Source organism: Brugia malayi (genome assembly GCF_000002995.4).
Source record: "Brugia malayi strain FR3 genome assembly, contig: Bm_v4_ChrX_scaffold_001, whole genome shotgun sequence".
Taxonomy (NCBI): domain Eukaryota; kingdom Metazoa; phylum Nematoda; class Chromadorea; order Rhabditida; family Onchocercidae; genus Brugia; species Brugia malayi.
In genome coordinates, this window is record NW_025062479.1 from 10,125,950 (window position 1) to 10,150,151 (window position 24,202).

A 24,202-nucleotide genomic window follows, 5' to 3' on the forward strand; every position below is an offset into this window, starting at 1 on the left:
ATAACAACTTTTACAGAAGATATCGTTTTTTTTTTTTGTTTTTTTAAAACAATTGTCGCTTATGGTTATTGTTTTGTGTAATATAGGCTCTTCTGAGCTAATTTTAAGCTTTTAAGCTTAAGTACACGAAAGACTTAATAATTCAAAAAAGAAAAATTAATTGAATTTACTTGCAAAAAACAAAATTTACATCGTTGAACAAAAAGTTTTTTTCTACTAAAATTATTCTTTCAACACTTTTCCAATATTCTCAAATTTTTATAATTTTTTTCAATTTTTTCTGATATTTTGAAATTTTTAGAAAACAGCAAATTTATTATGAAAATATTTTCTGAAGAAAAAAAAGAGGTGGAAAATAAGCAGACAAAAATTTCATTCATAAATTAAAAAAAAAGTCAAACCAGAAAAAAAATTATAATAATAAATATAAAGTTTTCTGAATTAAAAAAAGGTAATTAAAAAGTAATAACTTTATAAATTCTAATCGAAGCAACAGCTTTCTTATTTTCTTCGTTTTTTCTTTTTTTCTTTTTTTTTTTTCATTTCTCTCTTTGCTCCGTCCATTTTCTTCCTTATTGTCATATTTTTCTGATGTTTTGTGCACTTCGTGTTTGTTGCGCTAACACTTAAATAAAATTGTCTAATCGTTCTAGCTCAATCCAAATTATTAACAATATAATTGCAATTGATTAAAAGAACTGATTAACTGATGTAATAAATAGTTTTAATTCGTTTATTAAAAGAAAAAACCAATTTTCAGGTTCACTTAATTGTTTAATTAACGATGAAATATTCAATGAAATGTTTAAAAAATTTAAATCTCAATGCTCCAACCGATGATTTCTTTTATCAGGTTTATTATCAACATTTATTAAAAATTAAAATTTTCTTTCAGTGGTAGAAAACTTACCTGTTAAAATATTTTACATATATATATATATAAAGAAAAAAAAAGTTATGTAAAATCAAATCTTAAAAAACTATCATGTGGTAACTGATTAATGATATTTGCTCCTATCTAATTCAAATTTAGCATTTTAAAGTATTTTAATTTTTACTGAATTAATATTTTGACAATTTTTTAATACCATTTCTTTCTCATTTAATATATTTCCATTTAAATCACACCGTCAGTGTCAGAATAATTTGGCTATTCTATTTCCCTAATCGAACCAAAAATTAACTTCATTTCCTTGTTTAATTAATTAATAGCATCAGTGCTAAAAAGCATATGCATTAAAATTATTTATTTTTTAAATTGATTGTAATCATTTTTTTTTCAGTTTCAACAATTTATCTACTTTTTCAGTCTTGTTTATCATTTTTCCCTTTCAAAGTATCAAATTACCTATCTTCTTTAAAGTTCAAATGATTCTTTTTCCTTTTTTTATTTAGCCCTTAAATGTTAAATAGGGTTGGCTTTAAATTGAAAACCTTACACCGTGTAATTTGCGTTGTTTAATCATCAGCAATCTGATCAGATTTTATACAAAAATCAAATTAGATTACTTATTTACAAATTACATTCACTTACAAATCGTTAATTTCAAAATTTTTTATACTTCATAATCAAATAAATGGTGGCCTAACAATTGTAATGGTAAAAACTATTCTTTGAGATTATGAAATAAACTTTTTTTTTGCCCTAAAAAACGGCAAAACAACTGAAAACGTAAAAAAAAATTATTTGTTCATCTCAGATATTTATAACTTTTAAATTATTAAATATGATAATCTTTTGAAAAAATTGTGGAATATGAAACACATCAAAATATTAAAGTACTAAAAATATCGTCAAATTTAAAATACTATCAATTAACAATTCAAAAAATTAAAAAAATAAATTTTTTTTCTGTTATTGAATTTGTTTGTACTTCTTCAACAGTTATTACCATATATTGATTAGACTATTTAATTAGTGCAATTTTTATTTCATACATTTGATTATATTTGTATTATTGCAGGAATATAAAGCATTTGAAGATGCAAACCTGAAATATTCGCCATTTTAAGCAAATTTAATTTCACTTTTCATAAATGTTTAGCACTCATTTCTTTTTTCCTTTTCTTTCTTTATCTACAAAAGTTTTCCTTTCCGTTTCAAAAGGGAAAAAGAAAAATATTTTGCACTTTTTACAAATGACGAAAGTAGAAATTATCATTTCACGGAAATGTTTTTTTTTTTTTTTTTTGGGGGGGGGGGGGGGCATATCATACATTAATAATTAAATTTATGCATTTGTAATAAATTCCGTTTTTAAAAGCTTCCCTGTCCACTTTTTTCTCGTTTAAGGACATTTTTTTTCTTTTCATCAGTTAGAAAATTCAAAAAAAAAAAAAAAAAAAATGGAAAAAGACGGAAAAAAATGAAAAAAAAAAAATTATCGGGAAAAATACAAATTCGTAGAAATTTTTATCTACAAAATGATATTTACTGCATTTTAATTATCAGTAAGTTTCTTTAAAAGACGAAAAAAAGCTGAAATGATAACTATTTTAAAAGAAAAAAATATTTCAAAACCTTTTGATTAAGATTTATGTAATTATTTAAATTTTAACATATATTTCTTTTCATTATCAACAACATTAACTATTTATCAAATAATTCTATGCTAATCTTCGGTTTTCTTTTTACTCCAAATTTGTTAATTTTGAGTTATTTTTTGAGCATATCATTTGCTCAGTAATACATAAAATATTTCTATTCGCATTAGATGCAGAAATAGAAATTAAGATTTTTTCATGCAATCATAAACAGATGTATTCATTTATCTCTGGGGGTTTTTCTGTTTTTTTTTTCCATTTAGTTACATTGACAAAAAAATAAAAAAAAGTAAAATAAATTTAGTTGTCAGTCATGATGAATATGTTTACTCATTGTTTGTGTTGACAAATATCATTCATTTAACTAATTTACAAAAAAGATATACAAATATTATTCAACTAACATTTCAATTTTTACACAACTAGCAAATGACAATAAATCAAATTTCTTTTACCATTTTTCAGAAATTTCAAAAAAATTTTTTAGAAATTAAAAACATTTTATCAAAAAAAGGGAGATCTTTAAAGCTATCAGTTAGTGTAATAAATTGAAAATGAATGAGATATGTTAAAGTTTCTAACAAATAATTTTAATTGTTTAATATGAATAATACCATGAAAAATTTTGCGGATTACATTTTAAATAAAATTTATTATTTGAAAATTTGTCAAATAATATCTATTAGAAGATTAATTTCTAATATTTATTATTTTTTATCTAAACGTTATAAATAAATTAATGGCCAAATGTATGTGAATTAACATTTAAGTATTATATTTAAGCATTTGTTAAAATTACACGTAATTATTATGTGTAATACATTTTATACGCTTAATATATTTGTATTAATATGTTAAAATAATTAATGTAATGGATTAAATAATTTTAGCAAAATAATAATAAGCAATTTATGTATTGATATTATTAAACTGACAACAATTATAATTGGTTGGTTTTATTTATAATTTTGCTAAAGCACTGAAATTTAAACGAATCTTTTTTCACCTTTTTTTATTAAACCTTTTCCATGTCGAGCTTTTTTATTATTTATTTGATAATCGTTTTTTTTTTCTTTAAAATAAATTTGTTGGCTTTAATAAAACATAGAGATGATCCATTTCTATTCTTTCTTCTTTTACCTACTTTTAGTAAAATTTCGGATAGGATAGTTTTAAATTTTAATAAAATTAAACATATTCATTTCTCACATTTTACAGCAAATATTGAATATCACAATTATTTGAAAGTAATATTTTCGAAAGTTTAAGCTAAAGTTTATTTCATCTGCTTTTTTTTGCAAAAATTTTTAAGCTAAAATTTTTTCATACATATTCATACATACATATTGTTAATAACTTTCATCTCTAATTTCAAAAAAAGGAAAAATTTTAAAAAATGATATGTGCGGTAAAATTGATGAATGAAAAAACTGCATGCGATATTTTGAAAAAATATTGTTAATTATTTTAGAATAGTCGGAGAAAAAAGTTTTCATTATGCAGTTATCAGAAAATGATAAAAGTGTGAAAAAAAGACGAATTTATGAAATGGTAACAACAAAGGAGAAAAAAAAAGAATTTAAAACTAATTTTTTGTTTGAGCAACCTTTATCACTGAATCAATTTTGTTATTAAATAATTGATTAAATCATTCATCATAAATGTAAAATTACAACTCACAAATTATTTTCATTTCATTTTTTTCTTTAATTTCGAAGAGAACGAAAAACGAAAGAAAAGAAAAAATATTAATTTTTGCATTAAAACTTATAATTGCAGGAAAAAAAGTTACAAATATTTTAACAAGTTACAGATATTTAAAAAAAAAACCCTGGAGACATTACTAAAATATGCATTCTTTTTTTTATTGACGATTCATTTGATTTGTCAATAAGTGAAGTCTATCTTATGATTAGAAAAAAAGAAAAGTGAAGAAAAATAAAGTGGAAGAAAACGAGAAAATTAATGATCTTTATTTTTCGATCACGAAAATGTGCGAAACATGACAATTTTTGGAGTAAAAGATAAAATAAATCAAAAATTAAAAATATTCCAATCTCCTCTTTTCTTGATATTTCGATTCATTTATAATTCAAAAAACTTTCAAAATATTTTTGAATGCGCAAGAACAAACTGCAAAAAATAATACATTTCACTAGCTGTATAATTCTTGCACCAATTAGTTATTAGCAAGTAAAAAAATCAAATTTCATTCATTTGAAATTTAAAGATTTAGAAACACTGCATTTTAAATATATGAATAAAGTGATAAAAAATATATGAAAAGATTTTCAAACAAACATTATTTCAAAGCAACTATTAAATTCAGGGAATCAATTTTTTCTTCAATCTCATAAATGAAATTTTTGTGCTTTAACATATGAATAATATTGGTTCAAATACAGTACTTTTAGCTATTGATGAGCAAAAAAATTACTTCTTAATCACTCTAAGTACAACTAATTGGAGTAATTAAGAAGCAAGAAATTGTTAATATTATTTCAGACAGCATTTCCAATCCAATTTGCTGTAACAATTATTGGTAATACGTTAACACTATCAGTGCTACTCAAACAAAGTATGAGAAATAGGTAAATGGCATTCTTTATTTGATTTTTCTCTTTTTTCTCATAAATTCAGAATTAAGGATAAACAATTCTGAAAACAAAATGCAAAGAAAAAAAAGTAAGAAAATAAAGCTAAATATTTTTTGGATGAATAATGATATTATATATAAATTATAGAAAATCATGTCTCTTTTGATTAATTTTATTTATCCATTGATCATTAAACATTCGCTTATCATTTTTATCAACCAATAATTTAGAGCAAATCATTTATTGGCAGCATTAGCATTAGCTGATATAGCCGTATTCATCTTTATGCTACCCACAAGTTTATCAGCATCACAACGATTTTATGAAAGCACAACATTTCGCACGATTTTTGCGCATATAAAAACACATTTTGCAGCTTTAGCAAATTGGTTCTCTTGTGCTGCTATATGGTTTGTTTAATAATAAAAATCAAAATCCATATTCGAAATTTTAAATGACTTTAGCAAAATTTGAAGGAAATTCTTAATTCAATTATAGATTTCTCTTTTCACTTTATTTATTTAAATATCCAATAAATTAAGTTTCATATCCTTAAGTTCACATGATATTTGGAAGAAATTCATAATTAGAATGTTTTTTATCTGATTCATTATTCGTTACTTTATTTCAATTTCAATCTACCTCATTTCTTTCTCAGGATTGTACTTGCTGTTTCTGCTGAACGATTATTGATAATCAAATTTCCATTCAGATCACTGAAACAATATCATGTGAGAGCATTTTCAATTTTCCTGTAATTTCTAATTTACATAATAATATTAATAATTAAATGGGTTAAAGGTTTTTTGAAATCAATTTTAATTTAAATTTCAGTAAGATAAAAAAAAATTGCAGTTACATTTTGAAAAAAAAGCATTCAGTCGATAAAAAATACAATACGATACTAATGCAATTAATATTTTTTGATTAATATGCTTTATCGTCAGTTATCATTTCTTCTTTTACAGGCAGTGGAATCATTCATTATCGTAACTATAGTATTCGCATTCACATTGATATTAACAGGGTTAATTATTTTGTTCACTACTGTACGACAGATGTACCGTTTACAGTACCCTTATAAGATACTGTAAACGGTACAGTACACCGGGTAGTATAATGTAAAATAAACAATAGTTATTTAAGTTTACCGGCAAACTAATTATTCTTTAGCATCTTCAATAAATTTTTATTAATCAGTTGTGTATTAGATGTTCTGATTTATCATGTACTTTTTCATAAACTGTATGAAGTGATAAAAATACAACAATGCAAATGATATCATAAATTGAATAGTGAAATATAATTTGACTGAATACTTGTAATAAAATAAATGAACAATTTTTAGCTATCATCATTTTTCTTATCGTTGTGCTGTTCTATGGGTATGCAATATGACACAGGTATATGTGAAATGTTTACCGGTAACCTGGAATTGGACGGAATTTGGTTTAGTACCATATTATCAACCATCCAATCAATTTATTTTTTACATCAATATAAGTGTTATTGCAAATGCTTTTATTGGTGTTATCATTCCTGTATTTATTGTTGCTTTTCTTAATGTATACTTAATTCGTTTGCTACAAATTCGAACACAAAAGGTATTATTTACAATTATTTTTAAATGTTGTGTTTAAATTTTTTTTTAAAAAAAAGAGCAAATGAAATGATTTCAAAAAATGAACTAAATGGTTTTTTTTTTTATTTATTTGATTCAAATTTATAATGAATTATAATGCAAGGAATGACTGATGTTTGATATTGCTAACAAATTTAAGTTTACAATTTTGTTGAAATAAAAAAAAAGAATTCAAAAAAATAGATTTTAAAAATCAAATAAAATTAAAATTATCGAGAGACAATGTATTTGAGTAAATTTCTATCATTTTATCACGATTTTACTCTGCCACGAACAAAATAATATAACAAGTATGGAAATAAAAATTGAAAAAAAATGAAGATAATATTTATCCAAAATCATCTTCACTTTTCAAAATAAAGTAAAAATTGGGTAAACTTTAAAAAAGGACATATAAATATTATATTAATTAAAAATTGATTGATGAAGGAAAGAAATTTTGGGCAAACTATTAAAATTCTAATATCCAGCTATATTACCATACATCATCTGATTGTTTAATGGATATGTCATTCAATAGTAAAGTAATTGATTGGATTCATTTCTTGGAATAAGGACCTTTTTCTACATTTAATTGAAAATTCTGAGGTTTTATGATAAGTTATCTTATATGTATTCATCTTATGTCAGTAGTGGGGAATATCCAATTTTCATTCCTTAATGCCTGAAATTATCAAAAATTTATTCCAACATATTTCAATCTTATCATTATTATTTCATTACGACAAACAAAGTTTGAAATAGATTTAATGCTATTTTTTTTAGCACTGTGCTTTACGATAGCAATATTTGTAGACCAAAAATAAGAAATATTTCTTGGATCGATATACGATAGCAACATTTGCAGGCTAAAAACGAAGAAGCATCTCTTGGGCCAGCATCGGGGAATTTTTGCGAACAAGAGCGGAAAATGACAATAACAATTGCAGCAATAGTATCATGCTTTACTATAACACAGTTACCGTCTGCAATATTATTCCTTTACGAAAAAATAATTAGTGATGCAAAGACGGAAACATTTGCTAAAATATCTTGTATTACTAATTCTTTGGTACTTACTGGGAAAATGTTGAATGTTGTTTTATTCTGCTTAACGAGTGCTACTTTCAGGTAAACCACAATTATAGCATTATTCATTTTGTATTTTAAATCAGCACAGATTGATGACTAAATTCATAGATTTGAAATCATTTTAATTTTAACTTTTTAATTTTTATTTTAATGATATAAAATAATAAAGTGTAAAGAATTGCTTTTATTCATGATTTAGATTCAGCTTCTGACTAACAGTTACTTTCTTTATTTATCATTTTGTTTTATCCATTTTAGAGAGGGAAAGAAAAGGAAGGAGAGAGGGGAAAAAAGAAAGAAAAAGGGAAAGGGAGAAAACATATTGGAGAGCAACATTTAATAATTTTTCATCGCATTTTAGGCGGAAGTTATTTTCCACCATACGTATTTGGTATCGAAAGTGCACTTGTCGGCAAAAGAAATATTTACGCCATATTAATAATCTTAATCGTTCAGCTACTCAAAAGTCATCACTTTTTAGTACGATATCATTTCAAAATCAGAAATCTCATAGGTACTCCAATAATCGGGGTTGGTCCTTGACAAAAGTGAATGATAAAAGTGAATTCATACCTGTGACAAATCGCCGTTGATAGTTTTAGCATCTTTCATGGTTACAATTAATGATTACCATAACAAACCTCTACTTAATTAATTGTATCAAATATTAGTCTACATGTTAAAAGTAAAAAAATGTATTAAAAAAAGAAAAATTTCATTTCGTCTATTAATGTCGTTCTTTTTTTTCTCGAAAAAAAAAAACATCACAGCCGTTTCAAATCTAAAAAAAAGAGAAAAAAATTTCACTTATCATTTAAATTGATGAATAAAGATAAATTGTCGTAAAACTTCGGAAAAAAAAATGAATGAAAAATGAGAAAATTTTTTTTCGTTTGAAATTTTAATAATCTCTCTCATTGTTTTCTTAACCCATTCAAAAGAAAGTGACGATAATTTATCGTCATATTAATCGATCATCATTTGCCAGAAACAAATTGAAATGAATAATGATAAATAAATGATGTCAATTCAGGTTTTTTTCCGAGGTTTTTTTCTGTTTTAAACAATATGAATAAACAAGATTAATTAATTTGAAGTAAATAAAAACAAATGATAAATGTTGAAAATGTTAGCTAATTCATCTGATTATCAATTCGTAATAGTAAATGAAATAAATCGAAATAATCTTTTCCTTTTCCCTCTTCACTCTTTTTTCATCTTTATCATTTCTTCCACTTCTCTTCATACAACCCATCTTTTCCCTCTTCACTCTTTTTTCATCTTTATCATTTCTTCCACTTCTCTTCATACAACCCATCTTTTCCCTCTTCACTCTTTTTTCATCTTTATCATTTCTTCCACTTCTCTTCATACAACCCATCTTTTTCCCGTTCTTCATACATCCTCAAGTCTACAAATGTCTTTTCTTTTTCCTTTCCCTTCCATCCCTCTCTTTTCAATTCATTTTCAACTGCATTTTGCAAATAAAAAGAATTTTTACGAATTCACAAATTAATAATGAAATAATTCCCAAAAAATAAAAAGTAAGAACGAGAAAAAAAAGTCGAGAGTTTTTTTTCTATTTTAATCAATGTTAAGTTTCAAGAAAAAAATTGAATAAAAAATTTCAATCAAAAGAACCTTCAGTTCAACAATGAAAGAAATTTCTTTTTCTCTATAAAATGTTTCCACATTTTTTCTAAATTATATTAATTGTATGGAAACTAAAAATCGTATCAAATAGATACTCAAAATATCATTGAATTTGTTATTTTCATCTAATCTTTCAAATTTTTAACTTAAATATTCCCGCATATGATTTATCCTTTTTCCTTCTTTCTTCTCTTTTTTCCCATTATTAATATCTTTTTCCAATATCATTTGCAAAAATTTTTATTATTGTTATCAAGTATGAAATATTTTTCATCCACATTGTTTCATATGAAAAATAAAATCACAAATATTGCTACTACTATTTCCTCCCTTTTCTTCTCTTGCTCTCCCTTTTCCTTGAATTAATACCTCTTTTTCATTTAAATTATTTATTTGATAAAATAAAACTTAAATGAACTTCACTACTTTTAGTAAATTATATTAAAATCTTTGGATATGAAAAACTACACCCACTGATTAACTTATCATTTGTAATTGTTTTCCATGAGCAATAAATTTACTTATCCATAAATTATCAAAAAAAAAAAAAAAATCATGATAACAATCTTTTTACGCTATTGTTTTTTTTTCTCTCTCTCTGTGTGTGTTCTTTCCTTCCTTTATTTCTCATCAAGTTAATATTTTTTTCGATTACGATAATTAAATTTATCAAAATTAAAAGAATTGAAATTACCAAATGATTTCTTTATAATAGTTAATAGAGAAAGATATTATCATTTCAAATAATTTTTGTTCAATTCAAATGATTATTTTATATCAGTGGATTGGGATGTAAGCTTCATATGGTACAAAAGTACGAATGAAGTTATTAATTTAAAAATTTTGAATAAGTTATCAAATCACTACATTTCATAAAATTTCCTCAAAATTTCTTCATTGTTTTTTATTTTTATTTATTTACTTTTCTTTTTGTAGTAACACTTTGTCATGAATAGTGCAGATTATTGTCGTTATATGGAAGAAATTTCTTGTTAAAAAAATTTTATTTAATGTTTTTCATTTTTATTGCCAATGCTTTTGTATATTTGTATTAATTATGTAATTAAAATTGAACTATTAGTTATGGGTTATTTTTTTTTCCTTACTATACTGAAAGAAACAACTCAAATAATTATTACAAAAATTTTCAATACTATTTGAATTATACTAAAAGTAGGAATAACAAACAAATTTAAAAAATCGATAAGTAAAATTTTGTTCGTTGCTACCGACAGTTAAGTGATAAGGCATATATAATATATTGAAAAAATTTAAATTGTGTCAAAATTTAACAAAAAAAAAGAAAAAAATGGGAAGATTGATTTCAATTGAGTATATATAATTGTTGTGAAAGAATTGGTTTTAATTGATAAGTGTAACAAAATTTTGCTAAATTACCAACTTGTACATTGATTCATACTATCATAACTGTATAAGCTAACTGATGAAAGTAAATGATGAATGAATGTGAAATCAGGAAAGCAAGAAACAAAAAAAAAAAGTGAAAATAATGAATGGAAAAGGTGAAATATCGAAATGAATTAATATGAAAATGACGTTCTAATGTGAATAAAAAAATGTAAATTAAACCAGTTTTATCAACTGAGAAATAATTCCACCATATTTAACTGATAATAATTGGATTGTTAGATTTTTGCTAATTTGTTGATTTATTGTTAAATATATGCTAGAGCTGTGTAATATAAGTGTATACAATAACAAATAATACTTTATTTAATGACTTATTTGCATCATTTATAATTATTTTTTCTTTTTTGAAAGAAAAAAAAAAGTTCTATGGGAATAGCTTTTGTTGCGTAATTATTAAATAATACATTAAATATAATGTATTTTTATCATTTATAATCTTTTAATTCAATTCTGACTTAAATTTCTTTTTTTTGCAATATAATAAATTTTAACCTATTTTTGTATAGTTGCTTTTATTTTTTAATCTTCGATGCTTGTTGAATTACAAATGATTATTTAGAGAGAGAAGGGCAGAGGGAGAAAGCAAGATGAAAATTTTGAAAGAAAATAATAGTACACAAAAGAAAGAGAAAATGAACAGGTTATTTTCATTTATGACAAATTAGTGATCAATTTATTTCATATTAACTACTCCGATATTTGAGTTGTAATATGTCATTGTTATAAATATGATTGAATGCAACAAGTGCGAGCTATTGTCATGTTACTTTACTAATATATTTTTTGTTATTTTATTTGTTCAATAAGATTTTTTTGTTAATTATTGCGAATCTTTAGAAGTTTTTCTCTGATCTTTGCACTTTTCATTCATTCATTCATTTCATAAATATTAATAATGTTGAAAAAAACACATTAAAATTTTATAATATTTATGAGTTAGTTTTGACCAAATAAATTTTTATAATTATTACTATATTAGAAACTTTTATATCCACTTCTCTTTTCTTTCCATCAGATATACCGTTATCATTATTAGTATTATTATCAGCAATATCAGAAATTGTACTTCTTCGTTTTACTGCATGCATATTATCGTTATCAACAATATTATCATCATCTATACCGGATATCAATGATCGTTTATTGAAGATATTATTATCATTATCATAATCGCTATCCATACCGGAAACTGGTGCCCCCTTTTTTTCCTGGACATGTTATCACCATTATCACCAACGGCATCAGAAATTGTTGTCCTCTTTTCTGCATCAAATACATTTATATATGCATTTTATCCCTTTTTTTCTTTCGAAATATTTTGTTAATACAATTTTTGCAATCAGTCGTAATGAAACTTTTTAATTTGTAAAATTTTTTGGTATTTTTGATATAAAGATTAAATTTTTCAGAACAATAATTATAAGTTAGGGTACTAATTTCATAATTTTTAAATCTTCAAAATTCTTTATTGCTATTCTGTCCTAATGAGAAAACTTGATATAATTAGTAATAATAATCATTAATTACTACTACTAATAATAATGATAATAGTAAAATAAATAGTAAGCATCTAATAGGTTTAACAGCTATCTGAATGAGCATTCAATAAATTGTTCTGACAACTTTCTGTTATAAATAATAAATTTGCTTGTGCGAAAAAGAAAGAATTCATCTTTTTTTTTTCAGCAAAATTTAAAATAGTGAATTTAATTAGAATAATTTTTAAATTTTTCAAATAATATATGTATTTAATTCTTTTAATATTCCTTAATTTTTTACACTTAGCGATAATACTTACAACTTATTTTTTAAATGCTATAAAATAAATTATTTCAAAAAAATTCCATCATTTCACTAATAAATCACATCTCAAGGGTTTTTTTTAAAGTCATATGTGACATTCGTTTTTTTAAATTTGTTCTTAAAAGTTTTTTGCTTAGATCTTTCTTATTGAAGTTCAGATTTGAAATTTATATACTGAAGATTTCGAATTAGATACATAAATTTGAAAACTTTTATAGCACAATTTTTTTTTTTAAAAAAAAATAAAACATTCTAACACTAAATATTTGTTGCAATAAATCAAATAATTCAACACTATTTTTCACGTGCAGAATTTTCATACAATTATACTTATCTTATGTTTTTCGTCTTTTTTTTTTCTTAATTTTTTTTTTTTGATTTCATCATTTTAGTCTTGATTAAATATTAAATTTTTATTTGTCACTATCATAAGTTATGTCTATTGTTACGCAAATTTTGCTTCACTGACACGATATGCATTAACGATAAGCGAAATTTAATTATTATCATATTCATCATATGTATATTTGTTATTTTATTTTAGAACTCATACTTTAAAATATTGAAAATGAATGTAAAAATAATAAATATTTGATTAAATTAATTTAGTGCTAATGATTAAAAAAATAAATAAATAAAATAAAATGAATTTAGCTATGACTTCTACAAATAATTCGAGTGGCACTGATAATAATCAAAAAGTTAGCATTCATTTGCAGTTTTGCTACTTTTCTTTTTTTTTCTTTCTTTGGAAAAAAATTTATTAGCAAAAAATATTTTTGTATTTTAAATTGTAAATCAAATCAAATTGAATTTTCGGAAGTAATTTGTATATTTTAATTGTTGAAATATTTGAAGTATGAAGAAAGTATACGCCAAGCAAATGATGCATTACGAGATTTGATGGAGCTTGTCAACATGCCCGATTTCGAGGATCATGATGGTTGGAAACAAAAAATTTCGAATAAAAGCGATGTTGTTTATTCAAAACGCTTTAAAATGGGAAAAGTTTTTACTATGAGAGTAATTTTTTTTCTTTAATTTCAAATTCCAAGCATTTTGATTAATTAAGGGGATAACATTAGGAAATTATACAAAATTGTTTAATTTTGAAAGAAGAAAAAAGAAGGGAAATTTTTATCTATAAGAAATAATTATGTGATGAAATTGTTCATTTGTTTGCTTGTTTATTTTTTTCCTTTTTTTTTTCGTCTTATTTTCTTTCAGACTATTTTTAATTTCCCTCTGCAACAAGCATTTGTGGAACATTGGGAAAATTTTATTGATATTACCCATTACAACAAAAATATTTCAAATGTGAAAATTGTTGCTGATCTATCATCTAACACAGATATTGTTTATGTAAATAAATAAATAAATATATTAAATATTTTAAAATTGTTTAGATTAAAAAAAAACGAAAAAACTTTGGATTTTTAAAATAAAAATAACTAAACAAATAGTTTCATTAGAGGGATAAAAAAATGAAACGATCAATAACACTATATATTGATAACGAATTGATAATGAAAAAAAGAAATTAATGTTAAATAATAAAACTAAACATATATAAAAATAAAAACAAATCTTTTTACTTTTTTATTTTGAGTTTTAAATCAAAATTTTTCTTTTTGATCAATTAAAACAATAATATTTTTAGTACGCAATGAATGATATTTCAAGCATTAAGGGACGAGATTTTCTAATGTGTCGCACATTTCGTCGTACTGATAATGAAATTATTGAAGCTGCACGAAGCATTAATCTTCCTGATTTTAAATTTAATCCGCAAAAAATACGGTTAATTGCATTTGAGTGATAAAAAGTTTGATTTTTTTATTATAACATAAATAATTTTAAATTTGTATTGTTCATCTTTCAGAAATTATATTTTTATGCATGTATTTTATCTTCTCAGCAAATTTAAATTACTTATATCTATTACCATAAATTTCATTTTTTATGTTACAAAAGAAAATGAAACAATTTTAATTTAATAATTTCATCGTTAAACATAGTCCTTTTTTTAAATTATCAGTTCTATAATTTATCAAATTTTATCAAATGATAATAACAAATTGTAGTGGACATATCATACTTGGCGGTGGACGTTTTCGAATTCATCCCAAGGATTCCACAAAAACAATTGTTGATTATGTGATGTGTGTGGATTTCAAAAGTCCTGATATACCAAGTGTAATTACGGATGCAACACTCAGTATGCTAATTTTACAAGATGCTGAATCGATACGTAAACAAATTGAACGACTTAAGCATGATGCTGTATAATTTGTACTAAATTTTGTCATATAATTCAAATCATTTATTATATTACTCATCCTATTATTATTTAAATTAAAAATAAACAAGCAAATTTTAGAAAAATAAATTTCTGAATAAAAAAAAGTTTGTTTTTGCAATATTTTATTCCAATATTTGAAATTTATTTAAATATCAAACAAAAAGATTACAACTAATCAATGCGTTGATAGACTATATTTATTTATACATACATATTCTTTTTGTTTATTTATTTATTTAGCTCTAAATTTTTTGATTTAAAACAAAAATGTTTAAATTATGATAAAAAATATTATGAATTAAGCATTCTAAACTGATAAATCACTTATATTCCAGCATTTTAAATTATATTCACTATTTATTTAAACGAAAAAAACAAAGGATATTTTTTAAATTACCTGCTTGTTTTTTTTTTTTTTATCATTTAAAATAATTATCCATTAATTTTTTCTTTTGAATGTTAGATTTGAAAGCATTTTTTTTTCAGCTATTAAATAAAAAACTTATAACATAAAATTATTCATCAAATATATTAACAATATTTGTTAAACATATAACCCAATTATTTGATAATTAATTGCAATGAAAATAATTACAGTCATTATAACTACACTTTATCACTTCTTTTTTGACAATCAGGTATACTACATCAATAAAAATGTTGTTAGTCATCGTTTGTCAGTAAACTCATCATAAAAATGATAAATAATCAAAAAATGATAACAAAGAAACAAATGTAGCATCTAATTTTATTGCTTATATTTCATTGAAGTGATAAATGAAAAATGTTATTAGTCAAATGCAATTAGAGTTTTTTTTCGCCATTTGATTATATGAATTATTGGTTAATTTTAATTTTCAACAATTCTTTAATGAATAATTAAATAATTTCCTTTTATCACTCGTTTTTTTTTTACAGCGAAAAAAATTTTTTTTTGAAAAAGAGAATTTTTTTATTCTTCCAATAAATATATTGGAGTAAGTGTTAAAATGTTAAAATTTCAAAGTAACATTTGTAGAAATTGAATTAATTATCAAATGAGATACGATTTAACAAAATGACAACCATTGTTCTCAGACAGATTTTGTCCAACAATAAAATTCATATATCTAAGTGCATAACATAAATCAATTTAAAATTTTAAAAGATTTTAAATTTAATAAAAAAAGCGCTTTTAATAATTCAAATTTGCATTAATATTTCAAATAAATTTGAAAGAGTCGATTTTTTTTTACTTCTTATCACCTTTTAAATGATTTTGAAATTTAAGCTTTAGTAACCGGTATAAATTGTTTCTAATGAAATCTATTTCGTATTTTAATAAATATTAATTAAAAATAGAAAATCTTTCTCTTGAAAAAAAATTAATAATGAGATTTGTAATATTGATGATTTTTACTAATATTCAATTTATTTTCGGTAATTTCATCCTGATTTTTATCGATTATTGTTAATTAACGAATATTAAAAAAAATACATAAAATTAATCATGTGACATACAATAACTAAAATTGTAATAATAGTTTAAAAAAAATTGAGTTTGAAAAAAAAAGTAAAAAAAAAAAAAATGTTTAATATTAGAAGATATGTGTTAACGGAAAGAAAATAGTTATAAAAGTAAAGAATTATAATTCATTAGTAAATTAATCGTATTCATATCAAATTCTTCTGCTACGTTACAGCATAAAATGATAATACTAATTCATTTCAAAATTTTAAACATTTAATGTTTTTCAAACTTTTGAAAACAAAACCAAAAAAAAAACTCTAATGCAGTTTTTTTCCTTTTCATTTTTTGTAATTTGTTTAGCATTTCAATTACTTTCATCATTATCATTGGTTTACAATCACTTCGTTTTCTTGTCTCTTTAAAAAAAAAAAAAAAAAAAATTATACTGACATTTTGATGTTGACAAAGATCATTTTTCAAAACTTTTTTTTTTTTTTGTAAGTGTCGAAAATGGTTAAATGCTTTGGACTGATTTTAAGAAAAAAAACCTAAAATAAAATTTTAAATAATATTTGTAAAACTTATCTTTTTCTTGAATATTTGTTGTAATGTATTACTCAATAAATGTGGAATAAAAGTTTTAATATAAAATAGCTTGAAATTTAAAATTAAAAATGATAGAAATAATTAATCAGGTAAACTCACGATAGTACTAATAAATAATACAAAAATATTGTCGTTTATTTTTTGCAATTAGCGCATAATATACAATACTATAAATAATGATAAATAAATGAAGTCAAGATCTGATTAATCAAGTGTAAGCTGAAATTGACTGTGAATAATTTGATTAAAATTATACATTATCAAAATTACTAAAGCCAAATTAACAATTTAATAAGACGAATTTTTTTCAAAGAAAAGAAGTGTTATTGAATCAAAAAAATTTTCAAAAATAATGATAATAATAGTAAGAATAATAATAAATAAATGAATAAGTAATAATGAATAAATAAATGAATAAATAATTATATAATAATAGTACCTGTTTAATTAGTATTGCCAGTAAATTATAAATATATTCTGTCCGCTTTATCAGCAATTTTAATTTCACTTTATCATCGGATTTAACGACAACAAATCTTTTATTTGGTGCAAATTAGAAGGAAAAATAGTTCTAATAATTTGTCGAAATTTCTTCTATTATTATCATTGCAGTTAAAGTTGATCAAACGAATGAATTTAGGAAATGTTAGAAATTCCGAAAAATTCTGCTTTCTACTAAATGTTTATTTTATACAAACATAAATGTCAGATAATACAAAGTCGGAAAATGATAAACAAATAACAATGATATGAAATTTTGTAAAATTGAGCGAAAAAAAGAGTCGATTACATTATAATAAATTTTAACAGAGAAAAAATTTGTTGATTTTTGCGTTTGTTTTCGCCTAATTTTCTTATTTTATTTATTTGTTGTTATAATTTATCAGTTTAATTACATTAGCACCGAATATTGAATATTTTATTAATTCTTTTTTTTCCGATTTGTATAAATTTTAGTTTTATCCCGAAAACAGTAACAAAACACAAACAAAGACAATTTTTTTTTTATCTAATGATCAAAAAAAAATCGATTGCAGAAGAAAAAAAAAACTTTTCGTTTATCTATGTAACCATAATAAGTAGATTTTATGGAAAAAGGCGAAAACGAATGAAATGATAAAAAGATTGTCGAAAATTAAATCTTGTTTGTAAATTTGTTTATGTTTTAATATTTTTCAATAAACATCAAAAAACAAATTATTATTCATTTATTTAAACGTTTTTACATTTAATTTATAAAAATTGATGATTGCTTTCCTGAATCAAGTATAGTGAATGTATAAAATAATATAATTAAATTAATTTCATAAAAAAACTTAAAATTGCATAGTTATGAAAAATTTTTTATCTTTGCAGTTATTTATTTGAGAAAAAAAAAGAAGTTTAATGAATTAACAAATGTAATTTGTCAAAATTTTGCAAGCTAATTTTCATTTAAACCTTATTACTGGTATCTTCACGCACAATTTCTTTTAGTATTAACTTATATTATCTATATTTTTTTAATATTAATTTAAATTACCTACCAGTATTACTCATATAAATTTGCAAATTATTTTCAAGGAACGATATTAAATCACACTTCGTGTTTTTCTTTCATTTTGATCTTTTCAATAGTTCCCTAATTATCCAAAAATAGAAAATTTATCATTATCATTTTATCATAATCAGTCAAGAGATCAGGTAGTCGGTTACAATTTCTAACATTTGAAAGAGAGACAGAGACAGAAACAAAGACAAAGACAAAGAGTACATTAAAAAAAATTTTTTTTTAATTATTCAAAAAAAAAAGTTTAAAAAAATGATAAAATGGATTAAAAAATTATTTGATGAATAAATTGACAATAAAATATTGATTACTAGCGTCTATTATCAGTTAAATGTTCCATTGTTTATTTAAATACAATTCTTTCATTTCTGTCACATCTGTTAAATATGATAGCAATCATTTGTCATATCAATAGTTGCATTTGTCAAAGTTGGTACGTTTTTTTTTTTTCTTTTTTTTTGTATAAAATTATGACAAAAGAATACATTAATGAATTGTATTCATAAATGTCATATCAAATAATTGTATCATAAATTTTATATATTAAATAAAATGATTGGAAAATGATAATTTTTGCACTGTTATATGAAAAGAAATTTTTAATACAATACAGGTAATATGTATAAATTTACAATAAATTTAACGCTTTTTTTGTTCATGGAATTTAAAATGGTAAAAGATTATGAAGAATGATAAATTCATTTGTAAATTTGACATTTATCACACACATACACAAAAAAAGAAAAAGGGAAAAAAGAAAAAAATTTACACAATATTTGATGCTTATTGTTAATTTGATGATTTGAATAAATGAAAAAACAAATTGCTTAAAATCTTCTCTTAAATAATTCAAATATTGGCGTACACTTGAGATATTTTTTTAAAAAATTCTTTTTTTTCTTTTTTAAATTAAATATTAAGTAAAAGTTTGATTGAAAAGATGGAAAAATTTTTAGTTCAAAATGTTTTTTTATGCTTATTTAAAATGAATATTTTAAATAAGCATAAAAAAACAAATGCATTAACATTAAAACAGATTGCATAATAAAATATTTCGATTTTTTTCCTTTTCCCTTTTTTTTTTCTAATAGATAAAAGGAATTAATGAATTATGCATACATTTGAAAAAAATATTTCAGTTATTAATCAAAAAAAATTTTTGCTTGATTCATCATCAGAACAAAATATTAATGGAAGAATTTAGAAAATTGATAACTTTTTTTACACTTAAAACAATATAAAGTATGAATGTTAGCATTTTAAGTTCTAAATTTTAAGTAAATATTTCGCGTAAACCAGTACTATTGCGCTGCTTTTTGGTCATATTATTTGTTATCAGTAACGGTAGTTTAGTTCATCGATGGGGTATGTTTTGCTTTCTGAAGAGTATTATTAATTTTTTTTTATTTTTGGTATAAAATTCAGTTTTCTGTCATTAAATCAATTCAGTGAGGTTAATATAATAATAATAATATAAATGGCATTACACATAATCAGAAAAAGAAGGAAGAAAAAATTTTGTAATAAAAATTTATCCTATTTTAAATAAAAAATATTTCAATAATTCTATGGATTATTTTACAAATTGCATTACGTAAACAATAAACCACTTACTTTTTATGGAAAAGATTGACATAATGACACTTTCTTTCATTTCCTCTTCACCCAGTTTTCTTCGAAATAATTTCGGAAAACAAAAACAACAAAAAAAAGCGAAGGACAAAAAAAAAAGTGAGATGATTCAGCTTTAAAATGGAACTTCCTGTCTGAACAAAGTTATGACGTCTATTTCAACTTTTTCATTTTTTTTTTTTTTTTTCATAACAAACGAAGAATAACTTCATGTATTTTTCTTTGCCTTTTTATTCCTTGTTTACCAAACATTTCACACACACGCATTTTGATAATATTCATGAAGCAGAGATGGACACTAAAGTGATAAAAAAAGTGACGAGTGATAGCATTTGTGGATAAGAAATGGCTAACCTTTTCTTTCTCTGTGCATATTTTTGAAAAAAGAAAAAATTAAAAAACGAAGTGAAAAAATAATTCAATAAAAAAAGGAGCAAAACGGGTTTCTTATTCATATACTGCAAAAAAAAAAAAAAAGAAACAGTAGAAATACAGAAGCTTTTATGAAGTTTATCACTTTTGCCTTTTCCTATTTAAATTACAATTTCTCATCAATTCTCTATCGCATTCTCTATCCTTCTAGTATAAATTGTTGGATAATTTAATTAATTATTAATTAGCAGCATTTACGAATATTTCATTGGAAAATTGAAATAGTAAGTTATAAATAAAAATTTATTTGAGTTGGATAATATTAGCTGCTGGAAGAGATTTTTGAATGAAATCTTTCAGTTGATTAAATTAGCAAATAAGCATTAACTGATTGTTTGCCAATTAATAGAATTTCATTTGACATGATGACTGTAACATTGCTGATAGATTTTAAATTAATTCATCAAAATTTCATCATCATTACTGTTGGACATTTTCATTATAAAAGTTTCAATTTTTTTTTTTTGTCCGAAAAATTTTATTGCCAAACGAAAGGGAATAGGTTAAGAAAGAGGAAAATCTGCAGAGAGAATTGTAATTTTAATAGAAAAAGACTAAATTGAATTGATGTAACCAATTACCGATAAGCTTAGATTATTTCTGACTGAGTCAGAAATGTTTTGAATCGTTCAAAAATCTGAATACTGTCTGGAAAAATCAATTAATCATTATTTGCAAAAATGTCTTCGACGTTTGTCGGCTAACCGTTCAAACATCCATTTGTTTGCTTCTTTAATTTTACTTTTCACTCATCAGGCAGACGAAACATTTGTTTTCATTTATTTTTCGTCCACTTTAATTTCATTCTTTCCTCTGTATCATTATTCATATGAATATACTTTTATAGTGAATCTTTTTCCAATTATTTTATCATTGTATTGTAAGTTATTCAGGATATTTTTCTTTTATTTTTTTCGGCAACATTCTTGAGACTTTATTTCTCATCCTTTATCTTCACAAGAACACAAGAAATCCAACAATTTTAATGCAAAAAACAAAGTGTGGAAATTAGGATGAATTGTCTCTCTTCTGTACATTTCTTCAAGTTCCGGAACATATTCAAAAAATTTTACCTAGTTTAGAATCACTCATTTATAGACATCCTGGGAATGATTTATGAGATTTTTTCAACTCTCTAATAGTTGATCAGAAATGTGTTTCAAAATTTTGATAGATTGGAACAAGATGAAATGAGCCAATCATCTTACAAATTCTTTTCAAATGCAATTTCGCTCTATGATACATTCCAGAATTTCTTGTTTCCTGTCGACCTCTTTCTATGTTTGCTTTATTTTCAAAGCAATTTCGAGTGATATCAAAATTTCAGGAAGCAGTGATTTCCAGAATTGCTGCAGTCTGCACAGTTCTAAATATCAGGTAGAGATGAATGAAGGTATAATGGAAAAGACTAAGGTTTAAAAGTTAAACGATGGACAAAGTATAGAGTAAATAAAGTCATGAAAATCTCAAATCTTCAAAATCAAATAACTGCAAATTCAAACAGTCATAGCTTGTTGTAAAACCGAGAGATACCGCAGTTGACAACTCCGACAGCAGCAAAATTTGATCACAGATGATGATGTCGATAACATAGGGCAAAAGTGAGAAAAGCCACATAACTCACAAACGCAAAAATTAGAAATCATGAAGTTAAAAAAAAAAAAAAAATGTGGCAAAAGGGAAAAATTTGAAAATCTGATGTTCGAGAGTTAACTTCACAACAAGTTCCGGAATATCGACTTAGGTTTCATATGCTTTTTTATTTGATTATCTACTCAACGGACAATTTCAAACTTGTCACACTGAAACTCCCCACATACAGCAATACATGAGATGATACCCTTCCACGAATAACTAACAGTCAGTATGATGTAAATATGATTAGAACTAGATTAACTAAACTATGGTTAAAGCTAAGAACAAATGAATTAAACGCATAGTAGTAATCAGATATCTAGATGAAGCTAATAAATAATATGATAATAATATCAAATATCCTAAACAAGTAGAAGAAAACTGGTATAATATCATATTCCTTAGGCTTTACATTTGGATCAATTTAAAGAATAGCACGAAAAAGATTTTGTGAATTAATTCATTACTAAAAGATTAATTAAATCTTTTTAAACAAAAAAAACCATAAAATTTAACAATTATACAAAACTCATTGGTACAATTTTAGAAATCAGTCGAACACTTCTACTAATTATGCTAAAAATAATTAAGCTTTCTTAAAATAATTAATTGATACAAATGACAATTCAAAACTACCAACCGCTATTTACCGGATGGTCTTCCATTGCTTGTCAAAATTTAGTGCGGTATCACATCAAACGGTTTTAAAGTGAGTGAAGCGCATTTGGCTCGTTTCCAAAGATTCTCTTTAAAAGAGTGAGTGGGGGAGAGGCAAAGGAAAGTTTCTGTGATTGGTTTGCGTGGAAAGGCGTTGCCACTGTCAACATATGAAAGTTTTAAAGAAGATTGTGTCAGATACAACTTTTGTTAATCAAAAACCACCTTTTTTTCTTCTCCCTCTCTTTCTTCCTCGCTCTCTTTTTCTTATTTCTTTGCTATCATTAAGCAACTAAAAGGTAATTTTTTTTTTTAACCTTTAGAAATCAATAATAATGTTGATATAGAGGAATGAGGATCGCTGAATGATAATAGGTTATTATAAAATTCTGCCTGCATCATTTGCATCGTTGGTTAGCATTACTTTAATTTTTGTCACCATTTATGGCTGAAAATTCCACTATTTCATTTGATTTTATATCAGATAGTTACATACCCTGGTTAGTCTCTTGGTATTGGTTGATTTTCTAAAGAAAAAAGAAAATAACATTTCAAAAACGAAATGCAGGGTCCAGAACTGTTGATTTTTATCCCTCTTCCTCATCCACCTATATTTTTAGACTTTTTTTGATGAGTCTCATATTGATTAGTCTGAGATTATCCAAGGATTTCTTGAACTGCAGAGATAGAGAAAGGAAAGGAGAAAAAAAGGATTAATGGTCACTCAAATTTCTCAACTACATTAATTAGCACGTTTGATTCATAGAAAATTGTGAAACACACTGACCTCTTTGATCCACATCGTGTGTTATTTGTCGTTTAGTAATTGTAATATAAAGATAATAAGAGGATGGCTGGATTATACAAGATGAGTGTTGCATGATAAATTACGACCTCATCTGTGTGATCTATCCATATTCACACCCTTATGCTCTTTGGATTTTTTTCATTTTTTTTTTTTTTTGATTGCATATCTGATGTGACTTCATATTCCATGGCAGTTACGATGTTTAAAAGTTTTCCGCGATGTAATTTGATCACTCATTTGACCTCGGGTTTATTTCTTTGTTTCTTTAAATTCTTTAAATTCTGTTTCTTTAAACTGTTTTCTTTAAAATCTGAACCTCTTCAGGTTTTTCAGTTCTGGATGATGTTGGTTTAAAAGGAAACATATAGAGCCGGACGTCTTGGGCTCTAA

At 23.7% G+C, this 24,202-nt stretch overlaps 2 protein-coding genes across 3 annotated transcripts; both read left to right on the top strand.

Moving 5' to 3' along the window:
• Positions 1–784: 784 nt before the first annotated feature.
• Bm4793 (Uncharacterized protein) lies at positions 785–8,447 on the top strand (the record flags this gene model as incomplete). Its single annotated transcript, XM_043074326.1, has 8 exons — positions 785–853; positions 5,050–5,135; positions 5,372–5,551; positions 5,800–5,872; positions 6,110–6,168; positions 6,490–6,745; positions 7,631–7,893; positions 8,216–8,447. The coding sequence occupies 8 exons, from the start codon at positions 785–787 to the stop codon at positions 8,445–8,447; spliced, it is 1,218 nt and encodes a 405-aa protein (XP_042930260.1).
• A 4,950-nt stretch (positions 8,448–13,397) lies between these two features.
• Bma-strl-1.2 (Uncharacterized protein) lies at positions 13,398–15,030 on the top strand (the record flags this gene model as incomplete). Of its 2 annotated transcripts, none has more annotated exons than XM_043074327.1 (5): positions 13,398–13,442; positions 13,600–13,764; positions 13,969–14,103; positions 14,402–14,541; positions 14,826–15,030. In XM_043074327.1, the coding sequence occupies 5 exons, from the start codon at positions 13,398–13,400 to the stop codon at positions 15,028–15,030; spliced, it is 690 nt and encodes a 229-aa protein (XP_042930261.1). The 2 variants fall into 2 exon arrangements, with proteins under 2 accessions (XP_042930261.1, XP_042930262.1); XM_043074328.1 differs by having other exon boundaries at positions 13,969–14,058.
• Positions 15,031–24,202: the final 9,172 nt, after the last annotated feature.